This window comes from Artemia sp. Qi Xiang Cuo, chromosome 18, assembly GCF_049724085.1.
Source record: "Artemia sp. Qi Xiang Cuo chromosome 18, ASM4972408v1, whole genome shotgun sequence".
Lineage (NCBI taxonomy): Eukaryota > Metazoa > Arthropoda > Branchiopoda > Anostraca > Artemiidae > Artemia > Artemia sp. Qi Xiang Cuo.
In genome coordinates this window covers 30,503,766-30,527,362 of record NC_142811.1, presented here as the reverse complement: position 1 = coordinate 30,527,362, position 23,597 = coordinate 30,503,766, and the positions used below count along the sequence as shown (strand labels likewise).

General features: G+C 36.3%; 1 protein-coding gene across 6 annotated transcripts in view; it reads left to right on the top strand.

Annotated features, from left to right (window-relative positions):
- CASK (peripheral plasma membrane protein CASK) overlaps positions 1-23,597 on the top strand; it is a 304,568-nt gene that overhangs the window by 267,396 nt on the left and 13,575 nt on the right. For 5 of the 6 annotated variants that reach the window (XM_089104332.1, XM_089104335.1, XM_089104334.1 and 2 more), the window contains 2 exons: positions 1,337-1,444; positions 14,156-14,331. In XM_089104332.1, coding sequence (XP_088960458.1) covers positions 1,337-1,444; positions 14,156-14,331 — 284 coding nt within the window. Of the gene's footprint in view, positions 1-1,336; positions 1,445-14,058; positions 14,332-23,597 lie in introns of those variants that run through there. The other variant, XM_089104336.1, reaches the window with a different exon arrangement.

Below are 23,597 nucleotides of genomic sequence, written 5' to 3'. Positions count from 1 at the left end.
CTTCTGAAGAAATGGTAACAAGGGTATCCACCTCGACGAAGTTTATGCTAAAAAATTGACCCATTGCAATAGAAAACTGGGTATGCATGATATCGGTCTAGGTGTTTACCTCCCCCACCTAAAATTCCCCATACCATCCCCTGGAAAATTCTCCACGCGGAAAAATACCCCCCCCCCTCGAAAAAATCTCACGCTGGAAATTCCCTCCTCCCCTATATTCTTCCTGGATAATTCCGGATATTCATTAGAAGGGAAATTGAAAGTTCTACTCACCTGTTTAAGTCAGAGAGAATCTTATAGCTTTGCCTGTAATAAAGCGTCATAAGGGTTCAATGTGTTAGTATTTTTGTTTCAGAGGCACTTCACATGCAAGGGGTGGTCATATAAACTTCGGAGGGTGCTCATTCGATTGCAAATTAAAATTTCTAGTGCCCTTTTTAAGAGTCAAAAGTGATTTTGAGGACAACAAGTGACCCTCCCCGCTGTTTTTTCCTCTAACACATCTGATCAAAAGTTTGAAACCCTTTTATTCACAATAGTCCAAATGTCAAATAACCATGCCTCCAGGTTTAACGACCCTCCTTCTAGCCCCTCAGGGCCAGGGATGTAAGCTCTGCAAGTTGCCCGTTTTTAAGATGTTATGTTTTTGTGGTTCGGGTGGTCGAATAACCTTTGAAGGGGCGGGGGGGTGTGGAAGGTAGAAATTTATTTAATCCCTCCTGATTTCTGGGAATATTTCTGGCCTACGCAGTCATTATGACAGTAAAGAGTAAAATCTAACATCAAAATGAGAAGAATATATTCCGTATAGGAGGGAGACTGCACCTTCCTCATTGCCACCTCTTTCTCATGGTCGTGGAAACTTCGGAGGATGCTCGTTCGATCAGAAATTGATAACTTTTTTTCAAGTCGAAAGTGATTGGAGACCAACCAGCAACTGTCCTAAAACTGTTTTGATGTCTGGTCCTTTTGTTACCCCTTAGGGCATCTGATCGACATTTTGAGGTACCTCTTTTATACTTTCTCTTTGGCTGCTCAATTTTGCGCGTAGAGGATTTTTCCATTTGGGGGGGGGGGGGTAAAGCCTAGACCTGCACTAGGTGTATCTATCATAACATTGCCTCCTTTAGTATTTTTGATAGTTTTGCTAAATTGTTGGCATACTCCTTCCTGCTCACGTAGTAATAGCATTACAACTTGAATTGTAACTCTGAATATGTTCATTCTCACAAGAAAAGAGCTGTTAAGAGTATTATTTAAGAAGAACTTCATGGTTTGATCGCATTCGTTTCTTATTTGTCTTCCTTTCACTGCATTATAGCATTCTTTTACATAGATACAACACGAGCGCCCAGGAAAGATGAGGAGAATGGCAGAAACTACTTTTTTATTAGTCATGAAGAAATGATGAGTGATATTGCTGCAAATGAATACCTTGAATATGGTAAGGCACTTTGACATCTTAAATGGCATGCCCTTCCCCCTTCTCTCTCTCTCTTTCTTTCTCTTTCTTTCTCTCTCTCTCTCTCTCTCTGTCTCTCTGTCTCTCTCTCTGTCTCTGTCTCTCTCTCTCTCTCTCTCTCTCTCTCTCTCTCTCTCTCTCTCTCTCTCTCTCTCTCTCTCTCTCTCTCTCTCTCTCTCTCTCTCTCTCTCTCTCTCTCTCTTTCTTGTATTTACTTGTACAGAGTAACGCTTTTTTTATTGTTGATGTGACGAGCGTCGTACGTATGTTGGGAATATTCAATTCCTAATCTAGTTTTGTTTCTTTGGGACAAATTTACTTGTTGGATTTTTTCTGTCTTATATTATGAAAGATAATGTTGTCTTCCTCAGTATTTGAGTTTATTATTGAATTGCACTTCTAGTATTTCCATACTATTTGCTCTTTCTTATATAGCTGGTGATGTTCCGGAATCGGTTCCAAAAGCTGGAAATCATTCATTTTCTTGTTATACGAGGTATAAAGAAACAGTTTAAAATAGTCAGACGGACACAATAAAAGTATTACTACTTGTATGTGTTTTTTAATCTGCTATATCTTTCTGTATCGGCAAAATTAAATTAGTGAGCAGTATAAAACGTTCAAAGACGTGGAAAAAACTGTAGGCTATTAAAGGAAGTAAAAACTCCACAAAAAGGAATAACTAATTAAGATAATCTTTTTGTAACAATTTTAAACTCAATTTTGTTGATGGATAGCTGCTGGTATTTCTTACTGTAAAAAAGGGGATTAAATTACGAGAGCCTGTCCAACAATATTTCAACACAATTAACTATAGTTGATGAATTATGACTACTAAAATTTTAGCATTCCATTGTTGCCATGCCTAAAAGTTGTATCTAACATGTTTACACTTCTGATATAGTTATTATAAACTGTTTTATGATCTGTTCTCAAAGGGCGGATCTGCAGAAGAATGCATATTCGATCACACTTCATTTTTCTGAACTAAGTTGCTATACTAATACTCCTTCTGAGACAACTGAGTAAACAGTTTTTAACTATAATCTCAAAGGAATCAAAATGTCAGATATGATTTTTAGGCGTGATTAATTTTAAAAAAACTTGCTTTTCTTATGAAAGTAAAGAGTGAAGTTGTAACTTAAACAAACAATAATTATTGTTTCGCAGTTTATGCAACATGTATCTGCAAAACTAGCTCAAATAAACTGACACGTGATATTTTCCTTTTATTATTGTTATTGTATTATTATTATTATTATGGGTGCGGACTCACCAAACTCAGCCAAAGCTCAGGCTAATTGCTAACACCCATAAAAAACCTAACAAAGTGTTTGTATACTAGGGGCATATTTCCCCATCCTTATTATATTTCCTGCCAGCTGTCGGACCTTACCCTCCACAACTTTATCATCCAGCTGAACACCCAAATTTTGAAATGTTCCCAGCCGGTACCTAATCTTGGCTGGATGTTCTTCTATAAGAGGCCTTCTTGTTTCCACGGCCATCCGTGGAAACAAGCACCTTTTGCCAATTGCGGAATAACTTATTCCAGATATTTTCCCTATATCTGTTGAATTTTGAAAAGCTAGCGCTCTACTGAACACAAAACCGACACAAAAAACAGGATGTTCTCTTAGGAGCAGAAATGTACTTAAGTGGTCTGCGGAAAATAAAAGAATAGTTTATAAAGCGCTCAGTCAGTAGTCATCCACCGACCATGATATCGATAACTTATAGTATACAATTAAATCCTCTAAAAAACTCGGTTTGCTCGTTTTATTTTCTGTTTTGCTCGGTTGGCAGTAAAGCGCTAATTTTTCAAAATTCTACAAACATAGGGAAATACCACGAGTAGTTTATTTGACTTAGTTCTGCGTATGTATGTTGCATCAACTGGGAAGAATATTTTTTTTTTATTTTAAATTCCAACTTAACTCTTTAATTCTTCAGAAAAGCTCTGCTTTTTTAAATAACTTTTTTTGTTTTCAGTTTTTTTTTCTAATATTGATAGTAAACCTTACAAAAAGATTATTTGCCTAAATTAAGCAAGGAAACTAAAGAATTTGACATGCATTTTGTTTTCTTCCCACCTCTCTTGGACTTTCTCACAATGAAAAGAACGATTTTGTCTCAGAAGTTGCAGATAAGAAAAAAATCAATTGTTTATTAAATATTGTCCTATATGGAATATTTTTTTAGATTTTAGAAAACTGAAAGACATTAACAGCATTTTAGACATGAATTTAATATAATTTACAGAAAAACGTGTTATTATATTGCAATTTTTCGGCCACAATTTCGCAAAGAATTTGAACTTATAAAAAAGGACACTTTTGTTGTTTTTACTTCTTGGACTTCAGTATTTCAGAGTAAGCGATCAATAAAACATATTTACACGATAAAACATGATCAATAAACATGAAGAATAAAAGAAAATAGACCAAATTCAAAAAGACTAGCACCCTCCCTATCCCCAAATGATGGGTCTGTTTATTGCATCAAAAATGGTGACTGATTCTTGTATGCCTTGACCCTTATTGTGAAAACTTTGGACGCCGATTTTGACCCCACTCGCTCCTACTATGCTCCAGTAAGCCGCTAGTGATGGCGAAAAAAAAAATAAACACATTAGTATTTTAAGCTCTTCTTTGAAATGACCTTAAATGTGTTTTTGTATTTAACTTTTACTATTAAAACAAACATAAATAGCATATATCATCATTCCCGTATCAGCTTTGAATTTGTGTAGAAAAAATTTTCTTACCAGGCAGTTTTTTTAAAGTTCGTTTTTTAGTTTTCGCTTATTAAGGGGACCGGAAGGGGAAAACTCAGGAGGGAGATTATAAACCTCCAGCGAAAAATTTGTGGACCTTGGAGATTTCAACGGCACACTGTTTATGTTTCCAAGCCTATTCACCCCAGGAATGGCACAAAAAGTCCTCATTGTTGATGCCATATGCCACTTTGCAATGGCGTTGTTGAGATAAATTTATACTAAACACGTAAATGAATTTTAGGCATTAGCTTCCAAATTAGCTTTTAAACAGCTCTTTACAATGTTTTACTGCCCTGCCAAGGTTAGTGAAATAAGAAAGAAAAGAGACACGTCAGGGTTTCAAAATATTTTTCAAAATTCCCGAAAAACTGTTTTCGCAATCAACTTTTACTGTTGATGAAAGCATTAGCTTTCACATGAGCTCTTAAATAGGTCTCTACGGCGTTTCAGTGCCCTGCTAGTGCTGCAGAAAAGAAAAAAGAAAAAAAGATACACATCAGCATTTGAAAATCGTTTTTGAAATTCCCGTAAAATAGCTTTCGTAATCAACTTTTACCTTAAGGTAAACATAAATAACAATTGCTATTTTCTATATCAAATTTAAATGATATTTTTAATTTTTCATTTTTTCAAAACATGTTTTTTAGTTTTCACTTGCTAAGGCGGCTGGGAGGGGGTGTATAGAAGAGAGGGATTATGAATCTTCGGAGGATTACAAACCATGGAGATTATAATGTTACCCTTACTGTTCTTCTCAACCTTTCAACTCCATAAATGGTAATGAAAATTCAATAACAGCTGCAATTGTCTCAAATCAGCAGGGTTGCTTGCATCTACAGCAGTTGCCTTTCCTCGTATTTTTTGATTGTACATTGAAGCTACTAAGTAAATAAGACTATGATTTGTGTGGAAAGAAAAAACCTTATAAATAGCCATTGTAACTGAGTGTTTTTCATGGTATTCTGGAAGAAAAATGACTCGTTTTACTACGATATACCCGTATATTTGATTGTCTTCCTGCTCCCTAGTACATGTTACAAATAACAGCGCCAAACCTTTTTTTCAGTAAAGCTTTCTTAGATTCAAACTGAGAAATCCAGTTGTATTTTTGAAAATCTCTTGGAAAGAGTTGGAATTTACGGCTTCATATCCACTCTTTATAGTTTTGTGATTTTGTTTTTTTGTCTTTATTCGTTGTCATTCCAGCAATCTAGCTTATAGAATTTTGTTTTTGTTCTTGACATCCTTGACACTTCTGAAGATAGGATATTCTGTTTGTGCCATAGGATTTCTAGGAGGCTTTATTTTTTATGGGAATCTTCTTTTCTTATTTTCCTATAACTGGATTTGAAAAAAAAGTTTAGAAAGAGATTTAAATGTTTTTTCTCCCAAGGAAAAGATAGATTTATGAGGAATAGTCTGCCCTCCTAAGCCTAAAAAATTACTTCTCAAAATAATTCCGTAGAGAGTATTTTGATTAATTTAGGCTATTTCTGAGTAAGATATCGTTGTTTCTTTTTACTAGAACTCAATTTCTTACTATAAAAAAAATTCTTTACTAGAAAAAAAACTTTCAGTTTTTCAAAAAAATAGAATTTTGTTCTCATTTTTTTTTACCGGAGAAATAGATGCAAGAATGTCAACAATAGGTTTCACGGAGTCCGTTTTTTTTTTTTTCTTTTTTTTTTAATCGTATTCTTGTATGTCTTTACGAGGTTCTGGTTGTAAAAACCGGTGACACCGGTTTTAACCCAATAGATAATAGGTCATATCTCAGAAAGTATAGCAGATAGAAAAATTCTGACTGCACTTTCGGACTCATCGTGAAAAGATAAGGTGTATGCCCTTAAATCAGAATTGAATTTCCCTGTATATGCTAAGTTTTGAGGGAGGACAGCCGAAGAGAGAGCGTTAAAACCAGAAATAAATGAACTTAAAAGAAATCATCAGCTCTATCTTACAACACTGCTGTATCTTTACTGAAAATCATCCTTCTCTTTTCTAATCCTACCCAAGACCATACCCAGGATTTTTTTTTCGGAGGTGGTTTTACTAAAAAACAACAATTTTCGGGGGGGGGGGTATACAAAAAACTAAAAAGACTTATACAAAATTTGTTTTATATCCATTTTTGTTACGCTTTTACGAGTCAGGCAAACATTTCGGGGGGGGGGGCTCAAACCCCCAACCCCCCCCCCCCCTCTGGGTGGCCTTGCTTACCCACCACTCGAAATGACTGACTAAGGATATATGACGGATTATGACGGAGGATATATGAGGATTCATGACGGACATATAACATATATTTTCCAAATGTTGTTAAAAAAGCTAATAAATCCTTTCAGTTATATATTTGATTAAACTTTAGTGCTCTATAACACGTTTTCATTATGTGCACCTATACCTCGACTGGCTGCTATTGTAGCGCGTCTGTTTTCTCCGACAACTCTTCAAGATTTAAGAACTTAACAATAAAATTTAATTGATAGATTAAACGAAAACTTGCCAAGTTTGAAGTTTGATTGTAGTTCTACTCAAAAGAAGGAGTACCAGCGTAGCTGAGCGTTCAACTGAGAGATGGACGCGTGCAATCGCCTCGATTGACCAAAGCAACACCAGTATTTTAAAGTCATTATAATATGCAGTGGTTAAGCTCAAGATGAAACGCTGAGAGTTCAACGGGAAGGGAAATTGAAAGGGCAGTTGAACTCTCAGCTACGCTGGCGCTCCTTCTTTGGAGTAGAATTACAACCCAACTTCAAACTTTGTAAGTTTTCGTTTAATTTATCAATTCTACTTCAAAAGGAGCGTCATTGCTCCGCCTTGAGTTCAACTGAGATTTTGAAGTTCAGCATTAGCTAAACCAACACTAATAATCAACAATAGCCTTATTCATCAAAAGAGGCTGTTGTACAAAAATTCATTTATAGGAAGATATTTAAAATATAACAAACTACAGTGAATAAATTCAAAAGACAGATAACTGCTGACCACTTTCAATTGGTTTATTATAAAACCTTGCAAACGTTTTGGAATTTGTCCAGCCTACATATTTTATGATTTGATCTACATCAATTCCTCTTGCTTCAAGGTTGGACGTTGAGGCAGACCGTGTGCTATGAGCACCATAAACACTGATATCTATACTTGCAAGAAATAAAACTACTTTCATCCATCTAGAAATAGATGACTTGGATGCAGCAGTATGAGGCTTACGATATGTAAGAAAAAGTGCGTCGTTTCTGTTCGGATATGATTTCATTCTAATATAACTATCTAGGTGCGTTGCCGGACACAGGGACGACTCTTGAAAAGGCCGAAATTTAACTACTGATTTGTGGTTGCCCGGTTTCGATGTTTTTAACACACATTGATTTGAAAATCAAAACTTCCATCATCATTATGTACCATATTACTAAGTGATAAACTGGCCAAAAACTGAACTCTTTCACAAGCTGATAAAATCAATACAACTGCTAATTTTTGTGTTAGTGTCTTTAATTGAAGATTTTCAATATCCCAAGCTGGCAGTCTAAAGAGATCGAATACACATTTTACATCCCAAATACTTGAAATCTTGGGTAGACTAGGTCTTCTATTAAAGACACCTCTCATAAACTTCTTGGTGATGTGATTACTGCCTAACTGAAGGATTGGTAAAATTGCCGATAAAGCACTCCTCGCAGTATTAATAGCACTGTATCCAACACCTGAGTGAAAAAGTTCCGTAAGAAAGGTCAAAGTCTCCGGTAGAGTTGCCTCCAAGGCCTGGATTGTGTTTTCTTCCACAAAAGTCGATTCATTTTTCAATGTAAACTTTGTACTGGCGCTTAGTCGAATCCCGCCATCCATCCATGATAATATAGACTGTGGAGGGAGAATATCCTTGGTGGTGAAGCCCTTGCCGGAGACGACACAAGCCGCTAGGCGTAACGTCTTGGACAATGGATGGTGCAAGGTCGGTTTCTGTGGGAGAGACAAAGTAAAAATATCATTTGGTAGAAATATTGGACTTCCTATTAGAAGCTTTAATAGTAAGGGATACCTTACTTGTGGGGTCCAATTTGGAAAGATCAAAATACCAGTAGCCTGATCTGTTTCCACCTTCTGAAGGGTCCTCAGAAGTAAACTGAATGGGGGGAATGCATAATAGAAATAAGGCTTCCAATTCATTGCAAATGCATCTACAAAAAAATATTCTGGATCTGGTTTCCAAGAAACAAATGGTTTAATCTGAAAATTTAATCTAGTCGCAAACAAATCAATATCTATTGACTGACATACCAAAAAATTCAAAATAATAAATATTCCAGAATCATATTTCCATTCCTTTTCATTATCAATTTTTTGTGATGCTTTATCCGCGATATTAGCAACCCCAGGCACATGTTCTGCAGATATCCACCCTTTCCCCTGCAATACTACCTGCCAGACCTTATTTGTGAAATAATTACAAAATTTAGATTTTGATCCTCCCATTTTATTTATATAAGCTAATGTGGTTATATTGTGAGAACGCAGCCGAACATGCATGCCTTTAATATCCTGGGCAAAACATTTTAATCCCAGATAAACGGCCTTCGTTTCTAAGACATTGATATCAAATCTCTTCTCTTCTAAGGACCATTCACCTGTGGCCGTTTTCATGGAATATTCATCCACGAGTGCCCAACTTAGTTTCGACGCATCACTACACAAATATTTGGCAATTGATCTAGACTCAATTGCTTTAGAAGCATGATTGGCAATATCCAACCGCCATTGTAGTTCCGAATTTACGTCGGATGTTAAAACTATACTTGCCGCAAAATCACCCTTCGCGTACCTTAATGCTTGAGTTTTCAACGATTCCGCTTTCCGGTAATATAAAGGCCCTAATTCTACTGCTGGAAATGTTGAAACAAGAACGCCGAGAGTTTCGGCCAATTCTTGAATCTTAGTCATTTTTTTACTAAGAATTTTTGAAACCAAATGTATAACTTTTTTAATTTTTCTTTCCGGCAGGAAAATACGCATTGATCGCGAATCTAACAAAAAACCCTTAAATTCTATTTGTTGGCTTTGAATGAGAACTGACATTTCCCGGGTGGATCACAAACCCCAGCTCTGACAGTAATTTCGCTGTTTCATAGACATTATTTTGACATTGTAAATATGACCTTCCCAGAAGGAGAGAATCATCTAAATACACAACTGACAAATACCCTTTTCTTCGAAGCAGGGAGATAACAGGCTTCATAAGTTTCGTAAGAACCCTTGGAGCAGATGATAAGCCATTTGGCATTGAAGTGAACGCATAACAAAGTTCAACTTTAAAACAAAGCCACTTTTGATCATCAAAGTCAACAGGGCATGAATAATAAAAATCGACTGGGTCAATAGAGGCCATATAACAATTTTTGGTCATCAAAAGAACCGCAGAATAAACACTTTCCATTTTAAAATGGTAATATTTAATGTTTTCGTTTAAATTTTTAAGATTAAGAATAAACCGAGTAGACCCATCTTTCTTTGGGACTGTAAAAATGGGAGAAATACAACGTATTTCCTTTATTCTGAACTCGGGTATTTTAACAATAACACTTTTATGCAAAAAAATATCAACTTCTTTTCTTATATCCTGTATTTGTTCCAACATAAGACTCTAGTTTTTTGTTTTCAAAGCTGTTAGTGGTGTTTTATCAAATTCAATCTTATATCCAGAGGGTACAATGTTCAAAATGTACAAATCACTGGTTATTGACTGCCATTTTGAGATGTACTTACTAATTCTCCCAGCTTTAAAGTTATCAGCCAAATGTTGTGACTGCCTATTGAAATTAACAACAAAATTATAAAAATCAAGGGCGGGGTATGTTAAATAGTTCATACCAGCTATTTGCGATCCCTTTTCTGGAAATTCTGGAATTTCTGGAATTTGACGGTCCTGGCCCTGCCTTCTGCGATAATTTGGACGAGGGACCTCGTTCTGCCATCGGCGATAACGGTAGGCCCCCCCTTGTACGTTTTTTGGTCTTCCAAAAGATTTTTTAAATCCACCACGGATTTAGCTTTAGACGTTGTTTTGGCAACAGCTTTGCCAAAAAGAAACTCCGTGACTTTGACTTCAGGAGCACATAAAGCTGATGCTACAGTGGGATCTGGGCTCAATTCGAATTTCATTGCATGACGTCTTTTTAGACTTAGATCGTAATTGGTGTGGCCAAGCATGTGAACTGCATCTGTAAGGTTTTTGACAATCTTTTCTTTAATATGCTCAATTTCTAGCTCAAGAATCGCATTCGCTGCCTCTAAAACACGAAATGTTGAATGAACAATTGTCCGCTGCACTTGAAGTGCCTTAGCATCCCTCTGTTTAGCCTGTGAGGAGAGAATAGCCCAAATTTCACTATTCACCTTTGGAGGAACAATTTTATCGGTATTCGCAGGCCTAGGGTGACGCTCAAATAACTCTTTTAGCTTCACTATTTCCAAAGGCTCAGAGAAAGCTCAATTTGCAACTTTGGCAAGTTTCTTGTGGATCTTGGGACCCTCTTTGGTACCAGAAGGTTCTTCAGAAATCTTTTTGAATAGAGCGTTATTTAACGTGTTTTCTTTTAATCTTTTACTTTTGTGCTTTTCCGGAGAAGCCTTCCGCTTTGTGTCATGGATTTTTATGGGGCTCCGAGAGCAAGATTTTTCGTTCCTAGAACTAATTTCAGGGCTCCGAGAGCCATATCGAGCACGAGTTTGAAACTCTGGGCTCCGAGAGCCATTCGTTTGATCGCTATCACTCTCACTTGAGAGTCTTCTGCGACGCAAATGAGCTTTATATTGCCTTCCACGCCTCTCACGATCATAATCTTCGTCGACTAAATTGTCCAACAATCCAATCACTATCTCACTTACACTCATTATTTAATTTGGTCCGAATCAAAGCGAATGCTAACGTCAACTGGTGTTGCTTTGGTCAATCGAGGCGATTGCACGCGTTTGCACGCGTCTATCTCAGTTGAACTCGAAGGCGGAGCTAAGGCGCTCCTTTTGGAGTAGAATCTACTCAGAAAAACCATCTTTGGATTATATACAAAAAAGCTAAAATTCCTTATTCTTGTCTCCATAAAACTGGATGGGTTGCTACCCGTTAAAACAAAAGAGTTGCCTGTGTTTTGTACAGTCTGGCTCGATTACATTTTCTCTAAGTATCATAGCCCACTAAACCAGGGGTGGATCCATGATTTTTTTTTAGTTGAGGGGGCTCAAAATAGGCTGATCCGATAAACTTGCGTTAGGAGTAAGTTTAATTAACGCAGATTTGCGTTAATTAAGTAAATTACACTACTTTAGACGACATTAGGGGGGGGCGCGCCCCCTCGTCCTCCCCCTGAATCTACCACTGCACTAAACCCCTATATGTCTGTTCTTTGCAGGTTATTTGTTGTCTTCCTCCTTTCGCTCTCCTATTTATGGTGTGTAACTCGGGTCTTTGGTCCTCAGAAATGCACCCATGCTTATGTCCGGCGGTTTTCGGTCCTTTTTTCAATTTTTTTTTTTTTTTACCTAATGAATTCGATTTATTATAGCTTTTGACAGCCATTTCCAAATAAAGTATTATCATCATCATCACTCTCTCTCTCTCTCTCTCTATCTCTCTCTTTCTCTATCTCTATCTATCTAAATCTATATAAATATCTCTATCTCTCTATAGAACGATCTATATCTATCTCTATATCTATATATCAATCTATAAATCTATATCTCTATCTATCTCTATCTCTATCTCTCACATCCTTACTATATCGCGCTATCTTACTCTCTCTATCTATCTCTCTCTCTCCCTCTCTCTCTCTCTCTCTCTTTCTCTCTTCCTACAAACTTGTACAATGCCGAACCCTCTCCATAAAAAAAGAAGAAAAAAGATCAATTAAGGAATTATCCAACGCAGTCTTAGTTCCTTGTTCTCATAAAAGAGTGGAATGCTTAAAGTTTATTCGAATAACTGTTTTCTATGGATCAGGAGTAAGCATTTAAGCCCTTAAATTTTGTCTTGGTGGCTTTTCATAGGATTTAAGTATCTCTTTAATTCAATAGGAAGCTAAGTTTACCTTGAAATATGAAAGTAAATATTTTGTGAGTCTGAGACCAAACCGTTTGAAATTAGTATTTTAACTTACCATTTTGTTTTTTATATCAAGTGCTCAACTTGTGCTTGCAGACGTTGATACAATATTTGTCAATCTGAAACACGCGAAATTCTGTTGATAAATTGTATAAGCTGATAATTCCAAAAATATATAAAGACTAAACAGCCCTGCGGGTATAGACTTTTCATTCTTCCACAAGGCAAATAAGTGATATAGCTCAGTTGTCCAAAATCAACACGATACGTTAATTATGTAGTCTTCTTGCTTGGGATGTAGTATCTAAAACATGTTAGCTCTTTTTTGAGTAAAAACAAAGCTTTTCTTATGGATTAAAGAGACATGTTGAAAATTAAAAGGAGTAAACGTTATTGCTTCGCATTTTGTACTCCATATATCTGCAATACTGGTTTAAATAAAATAACTAGTGTTTTGCTGAAAACTGAGTGTACTTGAGTTTCTTAAATCTGCAGGCTACTTAAGGACTTTTTTGTTCCTTGTATTAAATAAACTAAAAACACAAAACTGGCACAACCAAACAGGATTAGCAGCAATAATAATTTGTTTTTAGAGTTTTGTTTTCTATCAACGAGGGTCTCTCACTAGTTACAGTCTGTTATTACGAACGATTTGATCCAGGGTTCTCTTAAATGTGAAGATAGTTGTTACTCTCCCTCCCAACCGCTGTTTTCAAAATTCAAGGTTATCATTCGTTTAACAATGCTTCGAGAATGATAATAATTACTCTTGATAAAGTGCATCTTTTAAAATGCTTCCCGTGAGAGGGGGCTTGAAAGGTCAAAAATTGATTTTTGGAATGTAATTTCAATGTTTATTTGGGGAGCTTCTTTAAAAGATCTTTTTTTATAGGGAATCCCCCTTCCCTCTTTACAGGTAAGTATATGAACGTAATTTTTGTGTTTTACGCAAAATATTTCCCCAGTAAGAGAAGAGTTGTCGCTCCACGGCAACCATATTACAGGCTTATTCAAAATATTCTTCAAAATAAAGGTAGAAATGGGGGGAGGGAAGGATTTCTCCTTTGCATGTTTATATGTTGGCCCATGGAAAGTTTGAAATTTGGGACCTAAACGTGTAATTTTAGAGGCTACAGGTTTAAGATCATTCGAGAAAAATATTCTCGATATTGATTATTAATAAAAAAAAATATAATTGACTACTGAAGTTTAAGAATAGTTTTTGATATTGATCATTCATTTTGTATGGACTGCATGTTTCTTTAGAAACGAATGAGTCACAGCTCGGTGCTATGATCAGTCCAACTCGGAAGCTGAATAAATAGCCTTTGACACCTCTAAATCTGCTAGCTATAAAATTGCAAGACACTGAATAGAAAATCTAAAATAGCTGGGGTGATATTTAGCGATTTCTGATTCAATCCAATCAACCTTGGGAACGAAACAAATAAACACGTATCCGTGCCTATCATTCTTGGCAAAATACGAAATTTTGTATTTTTGCTGTTAGAAGCACAAAACTTCTGCTGCTTTAGGGTTCTTTGACATGCTAATTTAAGGTTGTAAACCCCATCAAGACCAGTTATTCCGCTTTGCTAAGTTTTCCAATTCTCATATATTTGATAGGTAACTTTGATCCTGAATTTTGCATATTTAGAGTCACCATGAAAAGCAGATTTCTTTTGGTTTATATTTAGTTATCAAAATTCTTTCTTCTAGAGTTTCGATTCTTATCTGCACGACTCAATCTTTACTTACTGTCTGTTACCAAGAACTGCTTGAAATGAGATTTGGTCATAGCTTTGACTTGTTTTAGGAACTCATGAAGAGGCTATGTACGGAACAAAATTAGAAACAATTCGTCAGATTCATCGCGAAGGTAAGGTGGCTATTTTGGATGTTGAGCCTCAGGCTTTGAAAATCTTACGGTCTGCAGAATTTGCTCCTTATGTTGTATTTGTGGCCGCACCAGCTATGCATAACGTTGCCGATGTAAGTAATTTTTTATGTCATTTTTCCTATTCTTTTTACTATTCAGTTTTTTGCTAATTTTGAACTTACAGAAGAATCATTACAGATGCTAAATAACTTAATGCTGAAGCTCTTTATTATTATCCTTCAACTCAACGGTGCACTGTGCCACAACGAAGTAGTGCCATAGGTGAAAAAGGAATTAATATGTTAAGTTGTTGTTTTTTTTGTTTTTGTTTTTTTTTTACTGAAAAATGCAGAAATGCAATTGGCCTTAGAAAATGCTATTATGGTAACAGAGAGGCTGAAATGTGCAAGCGAGTAAAATAGAAAAGCTAAGTAAAGTTTTCAAATGAATTAGGATAAAACAAGTGAAATTCAGGGCATGAATTTTTGATAATAGGATGATCAATTTTGTTGTCTATTAAAGCATTAAAAAGGAATGCTAATTATTAGTTGAGATTCTAGGGAAGGAGCAAAGGCGGCACTATTTTGTTATTTATTGCAAAAAAAAAGTGTCACCGTATTTTTAGGGAATTAGACAGAGCATCGTTCTTTTAAAAAGGCAAGTATTTACTGGTTTTTACAACTCAGTATAATAAAGTCATAATTTTTACCCAACCTTCGCCTAATCTTTGCAATGTCTATTAACATCTACTAGAGAAACCTGGAGAAGTAAAGCCCCTATTCCAAAGAGTAATATCCTGTCGTAATTACGCGGTTTGTTTACTAAACGCAAGGGTTTTGTAAACGCAAAAGGTATTAGACAAGCACGTCACTTTAATGGCAAGAATTTTCTGCCATCTTGATTTCATATGAAAACTCTCCCTCTTCCCCGCCCTGCCACTCCCATGAAAATTTTCTTCCTATATTGCAAGTAATTCAAAATAATGGCAAAATTTTTGTAGTTCGATGTAAAATTTCACCCAGAAGTTTGCTACTGGGAAAATTGTGACTATGATCTTGGAAAATTACACTTATTGATGATGTTAATTATGAAAGATTACATTCGTGGAAAATTGCTACGGTTAAAGATTTCGCATAGAGAAAATTAAAGACATATGTAGGTGCCATCTTCCATAGTTGCAATCATCTCTGCTTGTGATTTGTCGTGATTAATATATCCGTAAATTTGTTACGGGCACGATTTTTGTGGGTACGATCTTCCACATGCAAAGATTGTGGGTGTGATCCTCTGTAAGCGGAAAATCGAAATGTTCGTAAGAATATTCTGTGGTGAAAGATAACTTCTTTTTAGGAAGGGAGGGTGGGCAGTAAAAAGCCTTGTTTGACTAAACATTGATTTATAAAGACAGCTAAAATTGTTGGAGTAACGGAAAAACAAAGATACGTGGAAAAAGTTTGGTTTCAATTATAGGGGAGACAGTGCCAAAATAGCAAATATATTCTAAATAAACAAAACAATAGTAGGCTACCTTTTACAACGGCAGAAGAAAGTAATGACCATCTTGCAATTACTTAGAAAAATAATGAAACAAAAAACAATTGCGCATGATCGAAAAGGAAGACCCACGAATATTGCAACAAGGGCGCATACTTTTTTCTGGAGGGGGGGGGGGGATGAATATGAAATAGGTTGAGCCCAGAGTTGTCCTCGTTCGAAATAATTGTGTAGATTATAACTTTGCAAAATTACGTGTAGAGAACATTGCCGCTATGAAAAGTTACCACCAGCCTCTTATAGTTGTTTGAGCGCCCCCGCTGTCACCTTATCAAAGAATATTTCCTGGGGTTCACCAGATGAAGTAGATTTGTGTAAATTGCGGTTTACACTATTTGTCTTCCGAATTTCCATGCTTCTTGCTGACCCAATGCTTCCAAGTGTCACAGCTATAATTTTCTGGAAGATACGCTGTATAAGCTTTATGACACGTTGTATCAGTAAAGTCTGGGACTGGAGAGGAGTCTGTGTCACAAGGTACGGATCTGCCCTATTTTGGATCCTCTTGGTAGTGATTTTTTTCTGTCTAGTGTTGAGTAGAACCTTTACAAACAGGTTTTGTTTTTCAAAATACGGACCGCAAAGCTTCTTGAAATGAGGACAAGTTCTTCTTGAAATCACATCCACAGGTAATTTGCTTGAAACTGTAAATGGTACGCTGTCGTCGAAAAACTCCCCGTTCTTCCACGCTTAAATGAGAGTTTCTCTGACCGAGTACCATTTGAAAATAATATGTTATCGTATTTTCTAAACAGGTGCTATCGTTTGACATATACTACTTATGCATGATGCACTAAGTGGCACCACAATCGACCAAACAAAATTAGCGTCTTGCCCTTTTCTCCTTCGTAGTAGGTCCTTTTTAACTTCCGCGGACTAGGTCTCCCTGCTAAAAGAATGCATTTTTTGGCAGTCCATCGGCAGTCCTTTGTCCCATGCTCTTCTTTCCCACAGTAATAGCACTTCTGATGAGTTTTCAGTGACGAAGAGATAAAAACAGCTGCTTGAATTACTTTGTTCTTTTTCTGCCTTGGTCATCTTCCAGAAGTCGTGATTCATTGTCTTGTACTCCTTTCCTGCTGGATTCTTTGAAACTTACTTTTTATTTTTTTTGCGTCAAAAAGGCGGTCAAGTTTCTAGAGCCACATCCGTAGTTGGTAAAGAAAATTCGTATTCGTAGTTGGGATTGGTTCATGTCTTTTAATCCTGAGAGTCAAGCCATTTGATCGACATTCTTTCCAAGTTATAAAAAAATGACTGGTTTTCCTCCAATTTTTAGAGTGAAAACGTTCGCAGTAAGCTTCTGATGTGACCAAAAATGCAGCGTAGGACCGTCTTTTTCACCTTCTTTTATCACTGATCTGGTTTGTTTCGAACATTGAAATACCTTAGGTGGCTTTTCTTTCCAACAGACTTCGGAGTCTCACTACTCAAGAATATTTGTCTCACTGGCGTAGAGTAGCCGCGTATTCCAGTGTGTTGTGGTAATTATCAGTATCTTCGTCGTTGCTAAAACTAGCAGAAGTAAGCCATCGCAATAATTGACAAACCTGCCGTTATGTGTTTGTTCTGAAAGTCAGCCTAGCCTGCCTGAACGACAGGGGCAAATAATTCCGTAAGGGCAGAAGTCGTATCCTTTGTTACTTGTATGCTTAATCTTCCAGACTGCTGCTGACACACTGCTATCTTGAACCATAGAAAAGTGCTGAGACAGTCCTATGATGTTGTCATCTGAGTGACCTTGGGATCAGGCTGACGACTTTTCTTTTTCTTCAAATTTTATGCCTTGCTTTCTAACGTGAGGCTTATGCTCACATTTAAGTCAGGTCTCGTCAAGTCATACACTCTTTTATCAATGTACAACCACTAATGTTTTGACAAGTGGAAGTGGTCGAAGAAGTACTAGGCTCATTGGCTCTTGAAGTCTTTTGAACAGTGATTTGCCAATTCCGTCGAGAGCTTGATGCCTCCTGTGACTTTTGCGACGTCCAAAAAGTGCTTTTGTCACCTGTGAGTCATTGTGATTTTTGCATCCAAGAAGCAAATCAACAGTGATGGGTTTCTTCGACCTAACCTTTGTTTGTGCGGTTTTGTCACTGCCTCTTATAATGTAAAGCACCTTAAAATTCAGTACAAAAACAGTGCAAGAATAATGTTAAATAACTTTTTTATATACCAGTACGAGAGTGATGTAAAATCATTGCCGAAGTCATGTTAAATCCTCACCCAGAACAATTTAAAATTGCTGCGTGCGTCATATAATATTACCAAGAGATCGTTATAGAGTCGACGGATAGATTTGCATATAATCACTACAATGAAAGCAAGCTCTGTAGCGTTTCAGATCAGTGCAAACCGGAAGCCTGTCAATATACATAACAGTGTCTTGAAGATTTTCAATTCAATTTCAATTCAATTGATTCAATTTATTGAATACTGCAATAAATACATATATACACTTAAGCGCTAGAGGTCCCAAAAAGCATAGCTTGTGGAGGACTTCGTATCAATCACAAAATCGACGCAAAACAAATAAGGGAAAGGAAAAAAAATACAACAATATCTCGAAAATATAAACCCAGTATAAAAAAAATCAACAAAAAAAACAAACAAAAAAACAACTGCTACACAATAACCTTTGACTTAATTTTATCCAAACTGAAAATGTCCTGTAATTTATTAGAATTCCAAACCATTAATTATATTATTAAACAATGGGGTTCAATCTCATTCAACATAATAAGAGAGGAGAAAAGAAAAAAAAATATATATATATAAAGTAAAGCGGAAAAAATAAAGCAAAATGAATAAAGAAATAAAGAAAAAAAAAACGAAATTACTTCAAGCCTTAGAGAATATTTTTCTGCAAAGGGAAGAAGAGTTTTTGATAAGAGAAAGTTCACTGGGAATAGAGTTCCAAAGAGCAATTGCTCTATAAATTAGTGACCTCTGAGCTGCTGAGGATACCCTTTTAGGCAGCCTAAATTGGTGAACAGAGCTCCGAAGCAAAGTCTGGCACTGACGTGCTGATGCTAGGTCAAAGTAGAATAACGTATTTGGAGGAAGCGATAAATTGAAGGTTCCATGAGCTAGCTTTAGGTTCATCTTCTTTATAACCAACTCTAAGGCATCTAGATCTTCATGACTGTAATAATCAGGTGTAGGAGAGAGTCGGCGAAGGCGAAAAGTTGCCTTCACCGCTCTATTTTGTGTTGTTCGGAGTTGCTGAAGGGAAGAATAGTTAGTATTGCCCCATACAGTGCAGCAATAAGAAAGATAAGAAAGGACAAATGCATAGTAAAGAGAAAGCATTACATCGGGAGGAAGAAATTGATTGGCACGGTGAAGCATAGACACTTGACGAGAAATTATAGAATGTGTATAGGAAATATGAGTTTTGAAAGAAAGAAAACAATCAATGTGCACACCAAGAAGTTTAACACAAGAGCACTGGGGAATTATATCAGTACCATAAAAAACAAAGACTGTTGGGAAGGTTCAGACATGTGGTATGGGGTTCGAAAATGAATAATGCCACTCTTAGAGCTATTCAACAGTATCCCGTTCTGCGCACACTAATCACGCACATGGTTGAGCAGAAGCTGAGGCTTAGCAACAGCAGAGGGCAGATCATTAGAAACCACAAAAAAATTACTATCGTCTGCGAACAAAACAGTGTGGGTATCAAGGTTGGGTGATGGAGGAAGGTCATTAATAAAAATAAGAAAGAGGAGTGGTCCCAAAACTGAGCCTTGAGGTACCCCCTTAGAAACCAAAGCTACATCAGAACAATTCTTATCATAACAGACATACTGAGATCTATTAGACCGGTAGATGTAAACAATTCAATGGCAATTCCCCGAACTCCAAGTAGAGAAAGTTTTCCCAGTGCGACGAAATAATCTACCATGTTGAAAGCTTTATAAAAATCAAGAAATAGTCCTAGAACACAACGACCCTTGTTTATGTTAACACGCGCTAATCCTGTAGCGTTAACTAGAGCACATCCAGTAGAGAGTTTAGGTTGGAAGCCATACTGGTGATCAGACAGAACAGAACCGCTTCCAATTGAAGCACCAGTAGACAGGAACGAAAAAAACCTCTTATGCACAACTTTTTCAAGTAATTTCGAGAAAATTGGGAGAATTGATATAGGTGTATAGTTTGACCCTAAGCTGGGATTACACTTCTTAAAAAGAGAGAGTACTTTTGCAATTTTAAACGAATCAGGGTGAATACCTTTTGAAACAGAAATATTAAAAATATGGGTAAGAGGTTCAACAACATAAGAAAAAACAGACTTAAGCACACGATTTGTTAGTCCAAGCACATCAGCTATGTTACTAATAATTAAAGAAGAAATAAAATCACAGATCTCTATGCTTGTACAAGGAGTTAGAAAAATACTTCTCTCAGCTGGTGAAGATTTGCCTAGTTTCGGAAAGGAGGGGGTCTTAACAGTTGGTGGGGTGGTAAAGTAAGAGTTGAAGGCACTAGGTACAGCTGCTTTTTCAATAGTTGAACTATCTATAGTAGAACTATCTGCATTCTTGAAGGCCGTATGCTGTTTCTTTGATTGTTTCCTAGAAGATAAAGCTTCATTAACTACACTCCAAACTTTCTGTAAATTACCTTTGCATTCCTGAATTTTCAACAAAAAATAATTCTTCTTAGCTAGTCTAATTGTTGATGTTAATACATTCTTATAAAGCTTATATTTTGATAAATCATCAGGATCAAGGCTTTTGCAAGCCAGCTTAAAAGGCTCTGACTTCTGCATTGTTGATCTCACAAGACTAGGAGACATCCAAGGTATCTTGGGTTTATATTTACTAGAATATTTTACAAGGGGAAAATTTTTTTCAATTAGTGTTGTCAGCCGACTCATTAATGAGGCTGAAGCCCTATTAACATCTTCAGAATTCATTACTGAACACCAATCACTAGCACTAAGATCAGACATAAGGTTATGAACATTGCTCTGACTATAAATTCTTGAATAAGACTCACCTCTGGTATCTTCTTGGCTCAGCATTTTTAATTTGGAAACAGAACAATAAATTGGAAAATGGTCAGAAAGATCAGAGAAAATAATACTAGAAGAAAATTTAATATCATTTTTAGAAGACAGAAAAATGTTGTCAATCAGAGTTGCAGAAGATCTGACTGGATCAACACCAGTATAAAGAAAATGCAAGGAAGAAGGCCAGAGGAAGAAAAAGATTAAAAAAAACAGCCAGACTCATTATCACACCCAATTTTCAATACAATGCAGTTAAAGTCTCCAAGCACAAAAACATTTCTTGAAGCGAGCTTATCAAATGAGTACATTTCATCAATTAATTCAGAAAATTTCACAATCGGGAAAGGTGGATGCTTATAAAATAAACAAATGGTGTCACAACTTACTGTATCACATGACAGGTCAACAATCAATGCATACACACTTCTATTATTTACAACTGTATCAAAAATTTGCTCAAGGTCAAAATGTCTCCCAACATTAAGATTACTTGGGACAAACTGAAGTATACCATCGGAAAACTTGATTAGAGAACTAATTGAGTGACATGCAGAGAAATTTAATATGGGATACACAGACACACCATCACTTGAAGACAGCCAGGTTTCTGTGAGACCAACTACATCATAAGGGCAGTTGATACCACCAATATATTGCAGAACATTATCCCATTTGTACCTTAAACCTTGCACGTTCAAAGTAAACACATTAAAGTTTTTTAAAGAAGACATTGAGGGCAGCACTTTTTCAAAGTAATGTTGATAAGAATGGTAACAACAATCAGACTGATGAAGAGATTTTAACAGAGGATCATTTTCACTATCATCGCTAGAAACAAAAGGTGAATCAAAACACACTGAATCTAGAAGAGAAAGTTTAGTTAGGAAACAAAAAGAATCTTGAGTATCATCCATTTTCATTATCCAATATTAGGAAAAGTGGTGAAACAGATAAAGCTAAATTAGTGTGCACAGGAAGAATACAGCATGGAAAATAAGTTAAAAAAACAAGCTGCACGTAATAATTTTGATGACAAGGGAAAAAGAACAAGCCAAAGAAAAAAAAAGAAAAATTGGCAAAAAAATAACTAAGCAGATGAAATTTTGTTGTAAAGAGAAGAGTTATGTTAAGCAGCACTAGTCATTCTGAAACAATACTGGCAAAAGATTATTGCAAAACAGGAAGGGCATTAATGTCTCCAATTGATGATATTTTGAGTACCCTACTTCCACGTTTAACAAAAATATCACCATTCACAGCCCATGCATTATTCCTGCTACAATGAGCTTTAGCATGTAAAAGTAAGGTAATCCTAGGTTTAGTCAAAGGCTCATTAATGACCACACCAGATCTTTTCAGGTCCTTTTTATTTTTGAGACGCAAGAAACGTACTCTCAGGTTGCAGAACTCAATAATAACTGGTCGATTTTTATTACCAACTCGTTTTCCAATACGTTTCACAAACACAATGTCACTGTTCAAAAGACTAATGCCAGGAAACTTATCTTGGCAAAGTGACAAAAACTTAGGTTCAGGGTTGTCAAATGTAGTATCCTCAGGTAATCCAAATACAATGAGTTGATTTTTTAATTCTTGCTGCTTAAGTTGATCAGTTGGAGCAGCAACATGATCAGCAAACTTTTTTTTCAATGTCTACAATTTTACCAGAAAAGTCCATTGCTTGAAGCTGTTTACTGACCATCTGTTTAATGTCTTCCTGGATGGAGCCTGACATCAGGTTCTTTACTGCCAAATTAAGGTCAACTTTGTCACCTTTCATAGGCAGGCCAAGGGATTGAACTTGTGACTGAATGCTCTTTGTAACAACAGTAAGCAGGGATTTAAAGACATTTTCTTCAATGGACTTTGCCATCTTCTTCAAATTAGTAATATCTGTCTGAATCTCAGGTGTAGCAATGGCAGGATTACTTGGGTTAGCAGGCCTAGAATTAGCAGCAGCAGATTGGCTCCTGGTAGACATTTCAAAGAAGCAATATGAGCAAAGCACAACAGAATACAGAAACCAAGCAAAATGCAGGAAGCAAGCAGATGCTGAGTAGGAGCAGGATAGTTGGAAATTAGTAGAAATTGGAAAGAATCTTACCCTTAAAGTCCCCTCTTTACCGTAGGGGTATCGTTGGATATACTTGTCAGTTGTAATAGGGACAACTGATGAACCCACTGGTACCAATAGTTGCTGTTTGTTGCTAAAAACCAAAGAGATATAATTCAGCATATATGTCTCGAATTTTGAATCGTATAGGACCGTCACCGAATCACTTCAAAACTGGGTGCAAGGAAGCTAGTTAAACTGGGAAACAAAATTCCAGTTTCCTGCCTCGATACTGTTGGACTACACTGATAGGATAGAGGGATTTTCCTCTAAATTGACTTGTGTAATCTACTGACTGACCCCTCGTAAATTTAGTATATAGTTTATTTTCATAGAGCGATTTAATGAAACTTATCAAGCGGCGGCACTAATGAAACATAAAATGTGCTTCAATTTTGACCGCTGATAACCGCCTGAAATTTTGACCTTTACGCTTGAAGTTCCAATAGTCCATCTAAATTTTGTAAATTAACTATTCAATAAGCCCAAATCTTGATTATGACTTTAAGTGTTGGAAAATAAAACCGGTAGAAAAATAACTAATCCAGAAAATATATCCGCCAATCACGATAAGCAGCTTACAAAATCCAAATTGTAAACTGAAGCACCTTAGGTTTTTAAAATCCATTTACTCGACGAATGTCTATCTTGACCAAAATTTAGACCATCCTGAGTAAATGTGTCCCAGT